We start from the raw sequence: 16,841 nt of genomic DNA, 5'->3' as shown, positions 1-16,841 counted from the left end.
GGGGATACATGCACAGCAGCTTCCAACTTGATGTGTGCAAACACCTTCTGCGGTTGTACTGCCGGAAACAAACCAAAACTATCTGACGGTACATGTGGTAAGTATTGTCTCTGCAGGTTCTCTTGCTCCTTGTCTTAAACAGTGTTTCATTCATTTACATAGCCACAAGAAGTATAATTATAATTGTTTCAGATAACTATTAGATGCATGCGGCTATTTCCACTACATAGATTTGTCTACGTCAATGCGTATTACCGTTTTTTTCTCTAAAGTATTAACTTTTCCTCCCAACCTTCTCTGTGCGTGCGTATATGCGAGCAAGCAAGCACATTACTAAAATCAATGTATAAAGTGTTGGCAAATTGCTAATATTGAAGTTTCGCCTCTTACAGAACTTTGGGTTATTGTAGGTTCTTTACTAAAGTGTATTTCTTTATGCTTGGGTGCATAGGAAACATCACGACAACATCCGACAAATACACAAAATCACAAACAACCTTTACGTTGACCTCTAGAACTTTAATTCGTGAGAGATGTCTGACCACGTTTCTCCGTCTACATTTTTGTCAGACGATCAAATAACAAAAGACAATTTATTCCGTAGCAAAAAAGTGTTTTTTTTCCGAACATTGTCTATTATCCCACTGACTGCGCCACTAAAGCTGCTGACGAAAGAAATGACATTGAAAATGAAGTATAAAACGTAACTCTGGAATGTGTCCGTGCTGATCGACAGTCGTTGAACATTTCGTGGTCAATATCTGCTATGTATTATCCTATTCGTATTGTGTATAACTGTTACCATGACCCGACCATGAGTGACATGAACACACACACACACACACACACACACACACACACACACACACACACACACACACACACGGGCGTGCGCACGCACGCACAAGCACACACACAATTACACACACACACACACACACACACACACACACACACACACACACACACACACACACACACACACACACACAAGCAGAATGAAAAATAATCATGTTTGATTTGTACTGACGCAATACAAATACTAATTCAAGATCAACCAATAATTGCAGTTTATCTAAACTCTAGTCTTAAAACTGCTTTCTTTCTGCACACTACTGCACATATAGTTATGTCAAACATAACATTTCTTTCAGAAAACGATTGATTTTCCCTTTCAAGCACATCGCATCTATACCTGTGTTTTGTATCAGCAAGTCAATCGGCCAATCAATCAATCCGTCCATCGTGATACATACAGTCAATCAGTCCATGCATCTGATCAGTCAAGAAAACCAGCCTTGCAAGCTTATAAGCAATCGTCAATTAAAAAGTGCTGATATTGACACCATCGTATTACAGAGGCTAATGCCGATCATAAGGTTGGCCAAGTCTGCACAACGGATCGCCCTTCCGGAGAGTGTGGGGACCCTACCTCAACCTTCCTGAGCTGTCCATCTTCAGGCATCAAGACGTGCACCTGTAATGCGGGTTACGCCGGGCCTGTTGGAGGGACTTGTGGTAAGAACATTAATTTTAAACTTTCCGAACCCGTTTTAAGTTGGTCGTGCACTAATAACGCCAGAACTTCATGAGTAGCTGCCAGGACAGTTCCTTCAAGCTCATTTCTGAAAAAGAAAACGAAGTCTTGATATAGCTACTGAAATATCTTCTTTTTTTTTTTTTTAAAGGCTACATATTCTTGTAAAATCAGCCACCCGAACAGATTATACAAAAGTTTAAACGCGAAGACAAAATGTCTGATAGCTGCACCGTCAAAAGTAAAGCTCAGTCACGTTTGTTGGTTATTCTCAAGAGCTATATATGCCATTGGAAACCATGTTACGAAGTTGACATTTCTTTACTAAACTGAGACATTTTAACCATACAAATTGGGCACAAAGCTCTGGAGACCCGCCGCCGAACTGCAGAAGACTGCGCACTTCATGGCAGTCACCGACCTGAACATATGACGGCCATAAATATCGAACGCAGAAGAAGAAGAAGAAGAACCATACACATTAATGTTATTGATGAATAGTGGTTCCATATATACTCTTGGCCTGCAGATAAACAAATTAGAAATAACCGCACATTTTGTTCGTCTACGTTCATTAAATTCCACGTCAACTTCGTAACATGGAAACTAAAGGTTTGTGACACGGATTTGAACACTAACAATTGTTTTTGTTTAAAGGACAAAAAATATACCATGTTTTTTGTTGCATGTCTGAATCATTATCGAACTGGAGCATTACTGACAAAAATAACAAGAATACATTCTCGTGGCCATTAAAAAAAACACCGTTATAATCATTTAATGGACTGAAAAATGCATGTGGGTTATTCTCCAGAGTTGTGTATCATGTTGTGACATGCATTTTCAGTCCTTTAAATGATTACAACGTATATTAAATGGCAACTAGAATGTATTCTCTTTACTTGTTTTACTAATAGTCCAGTTGCATAATGATACAGACATGCAACAAAACCAAAGTATATCTTTTTTTCTTTTTTTTTCTTCAATTTTAAGTATTGAAATCCATGTCACAAATTTTGGTTTCCATGTTACAAAGTTGTTCTACTTTGAAACCCTTGTAATTACATTTTACTAAACGTAGACAAACAAAATGTGCAAATATTTCCAATTCTTTCTCTGCAAGCCAAGGATAAATATGGAAACAGTATTTAGTATTGAAATTAATGTGTATGGTTAAAATATCTCAAATAAGTAAAGGAATGTCAACTTCGTAACATGGTTTCCTTTAGTACACAGCTCTGGAGAATAACCCATGTCAAAATGAGTTTTTTCGACCGCTCTTTGGTCTTAACTGGTCTTAACTGGGCGACTGACCCGCGAACTAGGTTCTTGCTTAATTGAGCTTGATTTCGACGAACTGGTTCGGATGTTTCGCCGAACTCAAGATTCCCCAACTCTTATCTATGGTATTTGTAATAGTGATGTGCAAACGAGGCGCGCGTTTGTGTGTGTGTGTAGGGGGGGGGGGGGGGGCACTTATGCACTGCAAACAGCGTTGACATTTTAAGAACATACTCGGCAATTAGGTCATAATAGCGCTTTGGTTGAAAACTTTCGTGATCGATATCTACTACTTGCACTCAACATATCAGAATGTGAATGTCACCATGACCTGTCAATGAGTGGCATAGACACACACAAACGATTTGGAAAATATCTATTCGACAAACTTAACTCCGCATCCTCTGCATTTAGATCAAGAGGTGTTGTAACTAGTCTCCATTGTTCTTCCTCCTCTGACAGAAGAGCCAAAGGTTCGCCCTGATCGGCGAAGGTTTCCAAGATATCTTAAGCGATTCTTTGTTCGGGGACATTCGCCGAACTCTCCGAACCTAGTTCGTCCAATTAAGAACAAACTTAGGTTCGCCGAACTTTTTTGATATCGCGGGTCAGTCTGAACTGGGTTCGCGGAACAAAGACTCGTACATTTGGTAAACAAAGGGAAATAAGTACTCTAAATGCATAAGGCATGTGTAATAGAGTAAGTGAGAGTTATGCAGAACAAGTGTCCTGGTGCCTGATAGGATTACAAACATTGAAATAAATAAGCGACTTTCATCCTCGTACAAAAGTTTTTACAGTTAAGAACGGCCTTGGCAGAGATCAGACGTTAAACCTTTCTCACGCATCTAAATTTGTGTACAATCTGTTTCAGAAAAGGATAATGCAATTGCAGCATTTTTTTCTCTGGCTGCCGTTTTTTTCCAGTTTGTTTGACTATGTATGCAAAGACGTATCTTCATTTTAAAGAATGCTTTCTGCAATGTTGCACAGGCGTTTAAGAAAGAAATCAAATGACACGAATACCTGTGTTGATAAATGTGTTACCTGACTTCCCTTTAAATGTTAATGTTAATTGACTAAATGCGGTGTTTCGGTCTCATTACCAAATAAGAAAGGTATCAAATCGCGCTTTTTTTTTTTTTTACATCCAAAAGGATTCATTGTTCAGCGTACCAAAGTATCATTACCAGGCAAGATAGCTGGACAAAATAGAGGATTTATTCGTTTAATCGACGGACCTTGTCCTTGCTTTGTTTTCAGTATCATGGATATCCATACTCCTGTGTCCAACGTTGCCCTGCTCTCTGATTCCTGTCCACGCCAGCGCCCCAACACCCCCCCCCCCCCCCGCACTCCCCCCTGCCCCCAGCAAGAAAATAAAACATTCAATAGAATGACAAAATATACTCGTGATGTCATATGTGACGCGGGCATGGAATTGTAAAGTTTTGTCATCGTCTTATTTTGCAGTAACGCTGACTAGTGGTAGTGTTGTTTGGTGAATCCGACGTTCCAATAGGATAATTAATTAACGTAAAGACAGATATAAGAAAGCAAATTAGCGGAGACGACGTTTTATACAATCTGACAAATATTCGTTACTTTTGTTGTTGCGATCGCTTTCAGCTGCCATTGCACAACAGAAAGTGGGCAGGGTATGCACCACCAGCAACGAAGCAGACGCCACTTCATGTGGACCGCCAGCAACCACGAATCTGGAGTGCAGCAACTTAGCGTGTGCCTGCAAAGATGGCTACTATGGGGTCACTGGTGGGGACTGCGGTAAGATGCGAAGTTAACGACATAGTTAGCTGTACATAATTCTGCAAACGGCAAGAGAGGCTTGTTTTAAACAAGTCGTGTACGCTACTATTTATTCACTACTGAAAGTATGTCAAACTGTAAATAACCGGGCCATGTCGATAAAAAACAAATTATAAAACTATAATATTATTGCACCCACTAATTTTCGTACCCAAATTAAAGCCTTCATTCCCGTGTCAATTTATTCACATTTTCAATGTCATTAAAGGTCCTCCACTTGGCTATTTGGTACACCTTTCTCATCAAAAATTCATTGAACAGGGGTCACGTGATCGCCCCCTTCATAAGGGTACCCCTATATCGACCTGACAAAAAAGGAAGGTACCAATTAAAAAATCCACGAAAATTCAGAACAAGCCCAACTTAGCAACTTTGACATACGAGGCGAAAGCCGAATCATTTATCTATGCAGATCAGGTTGTTGTATTTCGCTGTCTTGCGTCTTTCTTGTGTTATGTCATTCCTACTGATACAGGTGTCGATCGCATGAGCGGTCGAAAAGGGGAGGTTATTGCGTTTTTGTTATGTGTTTACATGACTAGCAAATTTCCGCTAGTGGTCATACTCAAGTGCAACTTTAGCAACACTTGCAACAATCATTTGTCTGTATGCATGCGAAGTCGTGGACTTTCTTTTAAAGATGAAAGCACATACACCTGTGACAGGTTTTAAAACATGTTCCGGAAGATTGCATTACATCTCAACAAATATCTGTAATTATCTAAAATTGTACCCGAAGTACGTCTTGTATAGAGGCATGAGATTCTGAAAGTTTTGAAGCAATCCTTTGGGTCTGCCTGAAATACAGCGCATTTTGTCATGGAACCCCTCAAAATTAACGAAATGACCTCCATATTTTGATCTCTCGTGCGGTCAACAACTGCATCAGTAGGAATGACATAACACAAGAAATACGCAAGATATCAAAACAAAACAACCTTTTATGGATATATAATTGATTCGGCTTTCTCCACGTATGTAATAGTTAATAAGCTTATTCTGAATATTTGTCGATTCTTTAATTGGTACCTTCGAGCTTCCGTTTTTGTCAGGTCGATTTTGGAGGTACCTTTACTTGGGCGGCGGTCACATGACCCCTGTAAAAGTAATGTTTGATAAGAAAGGTGTGATAAATAGCAAAGCGGAGGGACCTTAATGGCATAGAAAGTTAAAATGAATTGACACGCGAATAAATGTTTTAGTTTAGGTATGAAACTGTGTGTAATAATTTGTTGGTCGAGTTTGGTTTCTAAAGATCGTTCCTACTTTCTAAAGATCGTTTTGGGGTATTCCGACATTCAGCTTCACTGATCTCCTTGGGCTGCAGCCGACCTTCCCAGTGTTTATCCCATTGCCCAATTAACTGATTTCTGACAACATGAAAAAAATAAAGTTGGTGGTTACTATATTAAACCAGCTGTTTCGCCCTTTTAGAAAACTGTCGTCACGAGGCTTTAATGCATGCATGCACCCAGCCGTGCATATTAAAACTAACTGCGTGTCAGATAGGCTTAATATTCGTGTGAACAGGCCCTGTGATTTGCACCACACTTCAATGTTATCAATTTAAATGTATTCTAGAGGTTACCTCCGTTTTCAGAATGCATCGGTACCCAAACGGTGAACACAAATTTCGCCCAGCATTTGACTGATGGGACAGTTTAATGTTTTCAGACCCGGCCAAAGGACAACTTAACGGAGGCTGTTCGGCTACATCAGATTGCTCTGTGGCCAACACTGTGTGTACGGGATCAACGGCGGGGATGAAATGCGTGTGCAGTACTGGATACAGTGTTGACACTGCTGGCACCGCTTGTGGTAGGTTTCTTCTTCGTCTTCTTCTTTTTCGTTAATGGGCTGAAATGTTCACGTATATTCGTGTGATTTTTGCATTATTGGGCCGTTTCTACCCCCGCCATTTAGACAGCCATACGCTGATTTCGGGGGATGCAAGCTTGGTATTTCCTTGTTTCAATAACCCACCGAACTCTGACATGGATTACAGGATCTTTTACGTGCGCACTTGGTCTTGCGCCTGAGTCACAAACCACCATTCTTTAGCGGTTTACCCGAAATCATCAAGTCGTATTGCAGGTGGCTTCACGGCGTAGAGCCAGGTGTGTGTGATACAAACATGCCTCGTCAGACGTCATCCTCCTCCTCAACAGTATGACCATCATTGTCTGTATAAAGCGTAGCAATCATCGCAAACTGCAGTGCGTTGAGGTGAAAACAGTCTCGTACAACCATGCGCACTCTATCCTCAACAACTAAAATAGCAGTAAACACATCCTCCTCTGTCTCCCTCCCTCCTCCCTCTTCCTCAACCTCATTACTTACACCATGGTAATTTGGTCTGAGGTCAACGAAGTCTTAAAAGATACCCAATAACAAACAAAACGCTTAAAGTGGCCGTATTATGAAAACACTTAGCCAATCTGTCAGCCTGCAACTAACAGATCAACACTGAAACCACGGGTAAAGTGATCATGGAGACTCGTCAGGCTTGGCTAGCCGAACACTGAGAGGGGTCGCACTGGTCTCGAAATGACATGCAAACTTATTAGACCTAATTTGCATAAACCGATTTTCGTTAATTTTGAACACATTTGTCGTGTAAACATCCGATTTTTGATTCAAGATACAATAAAGAATACATTGCAATCAGTTTTGAAACTGTTTTGACATTTCAACTTGTTTTTTGCTTTTTTAAATGAACAAACTGCGTAATTGATTTTAAAGCTACCGAGCTCAATCGCAAGCCCATGGTACGGAGTCAAATGTTGCTTGACCAAATGTTGCATCTATTTGATTGCAAAATAAGGTCACCAGAGTGAGTGCGGCCTCAACTTTTATGTAAAAAGAAAATGACGTTATCAAAGCCTTTTATCCCCCAAAAATGAGGAGAAAAACCCCTGAAGATATTATCTTGAAGAATTCAGTTATGTAGGCTAGGGCTTCATACACATCTTTAGTTTTTGCGAGTACACACACACACACACACATACACACACACACACACACACACGCACGCACACAAACACACACACGCACACGCACACACACACACACACACACACACACACACACACACACACACACACACACACACACCTTGTCTCGATTCGAAGTCCATCTGAAAACATTTCGTAAAAAATGACTAAATGTAAAAATGTATCAATTAACAACTAACGCAGACTTCAACTCTGCAGTGTCTGTTGCTTAAATTACTCATGAGAAATATGAAAGGTACCGTCTTTCACGAGTTAACGATCATGTACACTGCCACGGGTCTGTCAACTGTTGTGTTACCTAGGACAAGAGCATCTTTGCACGTTGACACATACTAAAAAAAAAGATTCTGGTTTCTTCCTGTGCCAAGTTGTAATATTTTTCAAAGTAATTTAGATGATAGACTGTGACATACGTACTACACTTTTCTTTTTTTTTCAATCATTTGCAAAGATTGCACGAAAATCCAGATTTGTTTCTTTGGGAAACTTTTTCAAGTTTTCAAAGGCCTTTAAAAAAACCAAACACACAATGAGCCTTTTCTAACAGATTTTGTTCCGTGGGTAAATAATTTATCATAGACACACGAAAAGAACAATTCGGAAAATCAGCAAGTTTTTATACTTTGCACAGAGACATCATATCTGGCGAAAATACAAATAGTTGTAAGAAGATTAAACAGTTAGTTTACACTAGCAACAAAAGAACAATTACAAAAAACAGGTCTTCCAACATCAAAACCCAGTCCAGCGCAGCAGACTAAACTGGCACGCCACTCACAGCGATAGTAAGCGTGCCAGTTCAGTCTGCTGTGCTGGACTGAGTTTTGATGTTGGAAGACCTGTTTTACGTAATTGTTGTTTCGCGTTCACATTTCCCTACCACCCAAGCGCGTTGTTGTTTTTGTACCAAAATTCATCCCCAATTGTAATATTCATTTGTGTTGAAATTTGCAAATGATGATAATACTTGTTAAGATATATATTCAAAACATTTTCCACCCCAAAATGGTGCCACGTCAGTGACGTTTTGGGTAGAACAATTTTTTTCGGCGATGAACAGATTGGTTGATTTTTTTTATATATATATATTTTTTTTTATAGTTTTCTTGGCTTTTCAATGAAGGAGTCCAAACATGTAATTTGTGTTTGTTTGTCCCCATTTTGTTGTGCACACAGTGCGTCACTGACGTGACGTGGCACTGTTTAGTAACGTCTGAGGTACTTTAGTACCATGTGTATATGTTACTTATAGATGTTAACCAATTTCTTTGTGCGATTCTTTTATTTCCTAACTCAGGTAAACACAGTTGTTACTGGAGAAAGCTGAGCACAAAAAGGAGATCATCTGGCCTTTATTTTGTAATTTTTAGTGCGATTAAACCGAGTGATTTGTAGGAGGTATGATCCCACAAAAATTATCAAAACGTTTTTATAAATGTTTCAGGTAACTGATCATCTGAAGTAATATATCATTGGAAAGGCCAAACATTTAACTGATTAACCTTTTACAAGATGACGTCATTATGTTGCTACGTCATAAATGACGAGGAATCAAACTAGGTCACTTTTGGGTTATGCTTCAAAACGTGGTCTTTTGTCAAGCACCATGAACAACTCCACTTCTGTGCAAGAGTGTAGCTAGGTAATGACACAAAGGAAATGTCTACAAAGGTGAAAAACTTACATGAATCAAAGCTGCTTCATATTCTACAATCTGACAAAACAAAACGGAAATCAAAACTGGTGAAAAGGGGAACAACTCTGAATAGCCAAAAAGACTTCCGGAGAGCTCTTCAAACAAGACGAATGTAGCTGCTGTATCAAAACTTAAAAACTAAGATTAAACGTGTGCATACGAGTATAAAGTGCAAGACTTAAACTTTCATATAGAACAGTCCGCAGAATTCACAATGACCTTCAGTTTCAAAAGTTGGCTGCAAAATGGATGCCTTATAAGCTGAGAGGGAAACGGAAGAAGCAACAGGTTCCTGTTGCACGCGATCCGCTCAACCGTTTTGAACCAAATAGACCCAAACTTGGGATGAATGTATAGTCACTGATAATGAGACTTTGGTTTCCTTCTTTATTATTGCCAGAAAACACAAAACAAAGCGCGATTGGACCATAATGACGAGACGCACCAAATTTGTATGCAAGGTTGTCAAAGCAGAAACAGTGCTATTCGCTGTATTATGCGATCACCAAGGTCCTGTTGCTGTCGATATTATGTCTGCTAACAGAACTGTCACTGTCACATACTTTGCAGAAATCTTATTACCCAAACTTACTCACGAGTTCAGCAGTCAACGACTAAACTGCGAAACCCAGACCTCCCATCTCCTCAATGACAATGCCAGTCTCCACACACCAAGGGCCGTAACTCCATTCCTTAAAGTCTAAATAATCCCATATTTGCCTAACACACTCTTTAGAACTGATTTTACTCTTTGTGATTTCTGGTTATTCTTTCTATGAAAACAAGACTTTGTGTCAAGAAGTTTTACTGTTTCCAAGACATCAACAAAGCTGACAAATCAGAGCTTTAAACCAACCCCAAATAAGGCCATATAAAGGCGTCTATTTCGCTCAGGCACTTGTGACTTTGCATCGATGTAGGAGGAGAGTAGTTCTAATGGCTACTGTAATTTGAGCCAGATACGCCAGTCTCCGCGAAAATCACATTTGATCATCTTGTTTGGATTCTACCTCGTAGTGCTAATTCTCATGCAACAATGTTGGAGTTTAGTTATGTACAGATTTACAAATTACGGGTGGACCAACGGACAGACGGACGGAGAGACAAAGAGCCGTAGAGTGGTTCAACAATGGCTGAGAAGATCAATAAACAGTTAACAATCGTCCGTGTGAAACTACCTATGTTTTAACACCAAAAAGTATTACTATTGAACATTGAATTCACACGTGCCACGTCAGTGACGCTCAAGTGTCACGTCAGTGCAACGCTACATATTAACCGCTTGTGGGAAGGATACATTTGATATTTGCAATTTATTTCATAATTATTACTGTAAGTACGATATGTCTTGACTATGATCTAACAAAATCACAGGATTTAGCTGGCTAAACTCATAGAATGTTTGATTGTCGCTTAGTGAGCCAAATGCAGGTGAGCATTTTTGTCACGTCAGTGATGTTTTTTCAAATTAATTTAAGTACCCTTAGATATTTTTACCTTAACATTTTTTACTTTGGGTAGGAAGGTTGTCATGTTTGAGGAAATCTCGGGGAAGAGGATGGTATGATAACATTTGATCGCTCAATAAATGTGTGGTGTTCAAAGAACCTAAAACAAAAGGCTGAGATCCCAAACGACGTTTTTGAACCAAAATTCCGTTCAACCTCTGGCCGGCCTCAAATAATAAAGCACCAAAAATGCTCAACTCTGCAACAAGAAAACAACCAAACAACAGAAAACAACGTAAACCAGCTAGGCTGAAGATTTCTAATGTGTGTGAATGATAGAACTCGATTCGAAAATGGATCAGTGGTGATCGACATGATGCAACGGCTTTTTCGAAGTCACTCCTGGTGGAGAAAGAAGAGTGAAAATGTTTTTTTAGTTGCACATACTGTACTAACCTTACAATTGCCTAGCAATATTGATCCACTATCATCTATTGCTAGAATCCAAGGTATTACGGTCAGCCATCTTTTTTTTTAAATGATGGGTGCGATCGTTCCACCACCACCCCCCTCCCCCTCCACCACGGGGCTGGACAAATGTAAGGCATGATAAGTATGCTTGATATCAAAACTAGATTTTAAAACAAAACTCAGTTTCTTTGCATCCAAGCTTACTTGAAATCATTTCCAAAGTTTTAGGTTATTTGAAAGCTTCCACACACTAAAATTACTTTCAAGGCTTTTTGGGTTGTACGTGTACTTTATCCCATCTGCCTGCATCTGTCTGTTTGTTTGTCTGTCTGTCTGTCTGTCTGTCTGTCTGTCTGTCTGTCTGTCTGTCTCTCTCTCTGTCTCTCTCTCTCTGTCTATCTCTCTCTTTCTCTCTCTACCAGCTGTTTCTCTCTCTACCTGCTGTTTCTCTTGCAAAACTTGTAAGCACTACTACTATTGTGCAGCTGATAAAATATCAATACTCTATGATTGTATTGAAACATGATCATACAAAATGCAACGAGAACATTTATTAAACAAGTAAATCATTCTTTAATATAATATCCCATCATTGCTTGATATTCATACTGCATATTGAACTGTCTTTTTGGTTGGTGGACATGTTAATTATGTAAATTGTATTGTAGTTAACTTAACTTCTATATCTTACGGTTATTAATCGAGTTACCCTCAATGGGCGAGGGCGGGATAAAAAAAAGCATGTTTACATTGCATATTCTGATACCCCTTAAAAATAAAGTTGAATTGAATTGAATTGAATTGAATTGAATTGAATTGAATTGAATTGAATTGAATTGAATTGAATTGAATTGAATTGAATTCAATTCAATTCAATTCAATTCAATTCAATTCAATTCAATTCAATTCAATTCAATTCAATTCAATTCAATTCTGAATTCAATTCTGAATTCAATTCTGAATTCAATTCAATTCTCTGTCTCTGTCTCTGTCTCTCTCTCTGTCTCTCTCTCTCTCTCTCTCTCTCTCTCTCTCTCTCTCTTTCTCTCTCTCTCTCTCTCTCTCTCTCTCTCTCTCTCTCTCTCTCTCTCTCTCTCTGTAACGTTGCATGATTCTGAATGTACTCTTTGCAGCTGTGACAGAAAACGCGTTTGGTGGATCCTGCACGGGGGGGCCTACGGGGAAAGGGACCTGTATGGACGCCAACGCCAAGTGTTCCCTAGCCACCGGTGGCACCTGTGGATGTCAAGATACACACTCTGGAGCTATTGGTGCAAGCTGTGGTGAGTGTGAGGCTGCATCAAGTTTTGTTCAGCTATAACTGCATTTTAGAATCCATGTTCATGTACATACTGTCATGTAGAAAATAAGGACTGTATGTCTGTGTCTGCCAGTTTGTATGGCTCCACGATGAGGCGGAAACACCGACAGTACGAGCAAAGAACTAGCTGACGGCGAGCTTTGCGGAATTGATATCTATTAGTCGAGTGGAGGCACAGGAGGTGTTATCAATACACTGGTTGAACGAAATATTTTACTTTGGTTTATCTCAATAAGTAAAGTACTCCTACACTAACATTCAAGGCATCAGTCCTCCATACTCCAAACGAACAGTCAGTATTGAAAACAAAAGTTTGCTTCTTCGTATTAGATAACCAAAAAGGGGGATTCAGGTCAGAATGTGATCAAGTTTGCGTGAACATTAGGTTAATGAGTAGTACATGTTTTGTTTTTGATGCAAATTACGTAAGGCGACAGGGAGTCGTATGAGCATTTGGTCTTTTGTTTATGTTAATTATGTCCCCTGAAATAATCACCAAGCGGTAAACCAACCTACACGGGGAACGGGGGTCTCCTGACAACCGAACGGCCAGGCGCTTGATTCTTTTGCTTTGTGAATATGTGCATATTGTAACTCCCAATTCATTGGCTGTCATACCCCTCTACGACATAATTTTCTTTGTTTTGTTGTGTTTTCAGTTTTGAAAAATACAATTGGCGGTGCGTGTACTGGTCCTGCAAAGGGTACCTGTGAGGACGCAAACGCCTTGTGTAGTAATTCAAAATGCGAATGCAAAGAGGGCTACAATGGACCCGATGGAGGTACCTGCACCAAAAGTAAGTCACACTTAGTACCGTTTTGGTCACAAGTACCACGTGATTCAAACATGCTTTGCAAAAAGCTGAGCTGAGTATCATATTTGGTTCCCCCCCAACACACACACACACACACACACACACACACACACACACACACACACACACACACACACACACACACACACACACACACACACACACACACACACACAGAACGAAAAAAGGGAACAATCAAACTTTGCAACCCAACAAAAATCCCATTGTGAGCAGTGACAAAAATGTCACATATTTGTTTCTATGAAAGGTTTAAACGCTAGAAAAGTGTGTGTTCTATATTCAGTAGAAATGTATTTACTCCTCTTCTTAGGAATTGGAAGAGTCCAGGGTCGAGGTGCACGAGAAGGTAACCAACCGGATGGGAGTCCGCCGCGGTGTTGGACTGGTTAAAGTTCTTCTTCTTGTCGTTCGCTGTTTGATCGTCAGTCCGGACTGCAGGGCGAAACGTGCTGTCCTCTCCAAGTCCTCTCTGTGTGTGGCCGTATAGCTTCTTTTGTAGCGCTGTCTCCTCTGGCGGACTGGTTGAAATTGAGATTCGTTGTGATTTCAACGAATCAGACCCCGCGGTTTGTTCTCTCCCGCTTGGGTGGCACCCACTTTTGCTTCGTGCACCTCAGCCCCGGTCGCAAGCGGCATGACAGGCGGGCAACGTAGCATTAACAAAACAAAAGAAGTCAACCATAAACTAAATGCTCAAAGGTCCTTGTCTACATTTTTACACCGAAATCGCCATTTGACCATTAAAATGCAGAGTCTATTATCTACAAATATCAACAGTACACCCCCTTTCAATCAGGAAAGACGAAGCCAGTGTAGCCGTTTGAAAATTCATTGTAGTATTCCAACGTAGTACTCATAGTAGGATATCCTTATTTGGAAAATGCCAAGCGCAAAACTCCTCTCAAATCCCGTGCATTTCGTGCGTTTAAAAAAAAGCGTGGACAGAGCTCCAGTGTCAAACTGTTGCTGCACTTGTTTGGGCGTGGCTATAAGCATAGTGACATGAATTTGATTGGTCAGTATTTTTAGGCAAAGCACATGTTCTCAGCAAACAGAAAACAAAATATTGGAAGCGTGAGTCACACTACCCAAAAATAAAATCTTTTTTTACATATATTTTTTTTTCTATAACTTTTTTCCCCTTGGTTCATTCATCATTTTACATAATTTTGTATCGAAATCTAACCATAAGATTATTGAAAAAAAGCAAAAAATGTAGACGACAACCTTAAAAATAACAGAGAGAAAAAGGGTAAATCAAATCAGAAAAATAGATTGGAACACGCATTGTTGTGCACGTTATGAGGGGGGTAAATAACTCAGCTGAAAATACAATAGCGATTATATAGCTTTTCTGACCTTGATTAATTTTGTTGTTCCAAACTTACAAAATGACAGTTTTTGCGTCGATGCGTTGATCTCAGGTTTTGATAGCAGACGCCGTTTCTTATGCGCATTAGTTTTGCGCAGGCGCCACACTGACTTTGGAAAAAAAACTCGATTTGACAACACAGCTGTTAAACAGCGTTTTATTAGTTCATTCGTATACAACAAAAAGGAGTTTGAGTTTTTTAAATTTTGAACAAACAACATCAACATAAAACTAGAAACAACTGAAGAACTAGGATGCAACAAGGGGAGGAGAGGAGAACAGCTAATCCGTACAATGCGAGCAGACAGCAGCGACGTTTTCAGTTTGGGTGAATGGCATTTATACTTGTCTCGTCATGAAGCGATTTTTTCAACCTCAGTTATAAACGACTACATGGATGTTAGTGCCATGGGTTGTACATCAATAATTCAGAGGGGAAGTGGGGTATTTAGTGTGGAGTTACGAGATAAGAAAAGCCGAATGCGAAAGTTTGTGTCAGTCAGCAACTGAGCTCACACAGGCACACACAAACGGCTGTTCCGTTTTACTCCCCTGTTTGTACATCTTTCGACTTTGGGCATTTTGTGGTGTTTAGGCACAGAAAATAATTGGTTTAGTCCGGTTTCATCGGGAAGTTAGCAGAAAAGGGTGTGCTATCGACATTTGTAAAGCTGAAAAACATTCCCGAGAAGAATTTCAAGTTGTCAGTGTATGCTGTTGTCGATTGTTAACATCGTGTGGTACAGATGGGTAAACCGGAACCATGCGTCTTTGTTATTGCCAATATGCTTTTGGATATTGGCAAAAATGGCTGACTTCCGTAGCATTATGCTTTGATGATGATGTTGAGACCATCCAATCACAGCCCCCGAATTACCCCACGTGTCCATCAGAATAGCTATATATTTCCTTACCAGCTCATGCAGTAGTATCCACCGCTTCCTGATCAGCAGCTCTAATTACCACAGCAGATCACATACCCATGTATTTCCGAGTTAAAATATTAAGTTCATAGCGTCACTGGATGTTAAACACCAGGGATATACCGACGGTACGACGACACGTGCGTTTATTTGACTGACCGCCATTTCCACTCTGAGTATTTGAAGGCAATGGGCGGACCCGTTGTTTATAGACATAACCAAGCTAAGAAAAGGTAACTCTCGTCCTAGCATTTAACCACGTCATGTCCCAAAATAGACGCTAGTTCTGGGGACAGAAATATAAAGTTAGCATAGCGTAACTCTCGTGGAAAATCGGAAGTCCCCCAAAACAGGGAGACAAAATAACACGCTTTCACATTGTGCAGTTAGGCAGTTCGAACGTGTCTTTTGCGATATGTTTTTTTGTGTAAAAAACTGACCTACCATCAAAGAACAGACATCGGCCTCGATCGAGGAGGACCGCAATTTTGAAGAATTCGTAGCCTTTTCTTATTAAGTACTTTTTCTTCAAACAAATTTTATGATCATCAAGACTTGAAACATAGAAATTTTATGATCATCAAGACTTGCTGAAAACAAGATTTCTTGGTGGTTCGTTCGTTACTCTTACCGTCCTGATCACTTAAATTAGCACCAGCGTGTACGAAAGACTCAAAAATGCAGATAAAACACACCAACCTCGCTACTTCGGATGCCATTTTGAGCGATGTCAGTCACTATTTATTTTTCGATCAAATGGTTACATAAACTCATGACGTCAAAAGATATTAAAATTTGTTTTCGGAACAATATTCATCAAGTGATTGTACAAACAACAAAACCACTGTAATTGGAAAAATGTCTTAATTCGCTGAAAAACAATGGGTTCTTTACCGGCACGGTTGGCCTAGTGGTAAGACGTCCGCCCCGTGATCGGGAGGTCGTGGGTTCGAACCCCGGCCGGGTCATACCTAAGACTTTAAAATTGGCAATCTAGTGGCTGCTCCGCCTGGCGTCTGGCATTATGGGGTTAGTGCTAGGACTGGTTGGTCCGGTGTCAGATTAATGTGACTGGGTGAGACATGAAGCCTGTGCTGCGACTTCTGTCTTGTGTG

The 16,841-nt window shown here is 40.0% G+C and overlaps 2 protein-coding genes across 2 annotated transcripts in view; one reads left to right on the top strand and one right to left on the bottom strand.

Annotated features, from left to right (window-relative positions):
• The window catches only part of LOC138964550 (cell death abnormality protein 1-like), a 176,660-nt gene that overhangs the window by 115,670 nt on the left and 44,149 nt on the right, over positions 1 to 16,841 (bottom strand). The window lies entirely within an intron of this gene.
• LOC138964547 (multiple epidermal growth factor-like domains protein 10) overlaps positions 1 to 16,841 on the top strand; it is a 33,844-nt gene that overhangs the window by 9,741 nt on the left and 7,262 nt on the right. The window contains exons 4-9 of the mRNA XM_070336529.1: positions 1 to 97; positions 1,360 to 1,518; positions 4,448 to 4,603; positions 6,320 to 6,463; positions 12,408 to 12,557; positions 13,255 to 13,392. The exon at positions 1 to 97 is cut by the window's left edge and continues 38 nt beyond it. Coding sequence (XP_070192630.1) covers positions 1 to 97; positions 1,360 to 1,518; positions 4,448 to 4,603; positions 6,320 to 6,463; positions 12,408 to 12,557; positions 13,255 to 13,392 — 844 coding nt within the window. The remainder of the gene's footprint in view (positions 98 to 1,359; positions 1,519 to 4,447; positions 4,604 to 6,319; positions 6,464 to 12,407; positions 12,558 to 13,254; positions 13,393 to 16,841) is intronic.

This window comes from Littorina saxatilis, linkage group LG4 (genome assembly GCF_037325665.1).
Source record: "Littorina saxatilis isolate snail1 linkage group LG4, US_GU_Lsax_2.0, whole genome shotgun sequence".
NCBI lineage: Eukaryota > Metazoa > Mollusca > Gastropoda > Littorinimorpha > Littorinidae > Littorina > Littorina saxatilis.
Note: the sequence above shows the minus strand (reverse complement) of the source record. Positions and strands in the feature narration are given on the sequence as shown.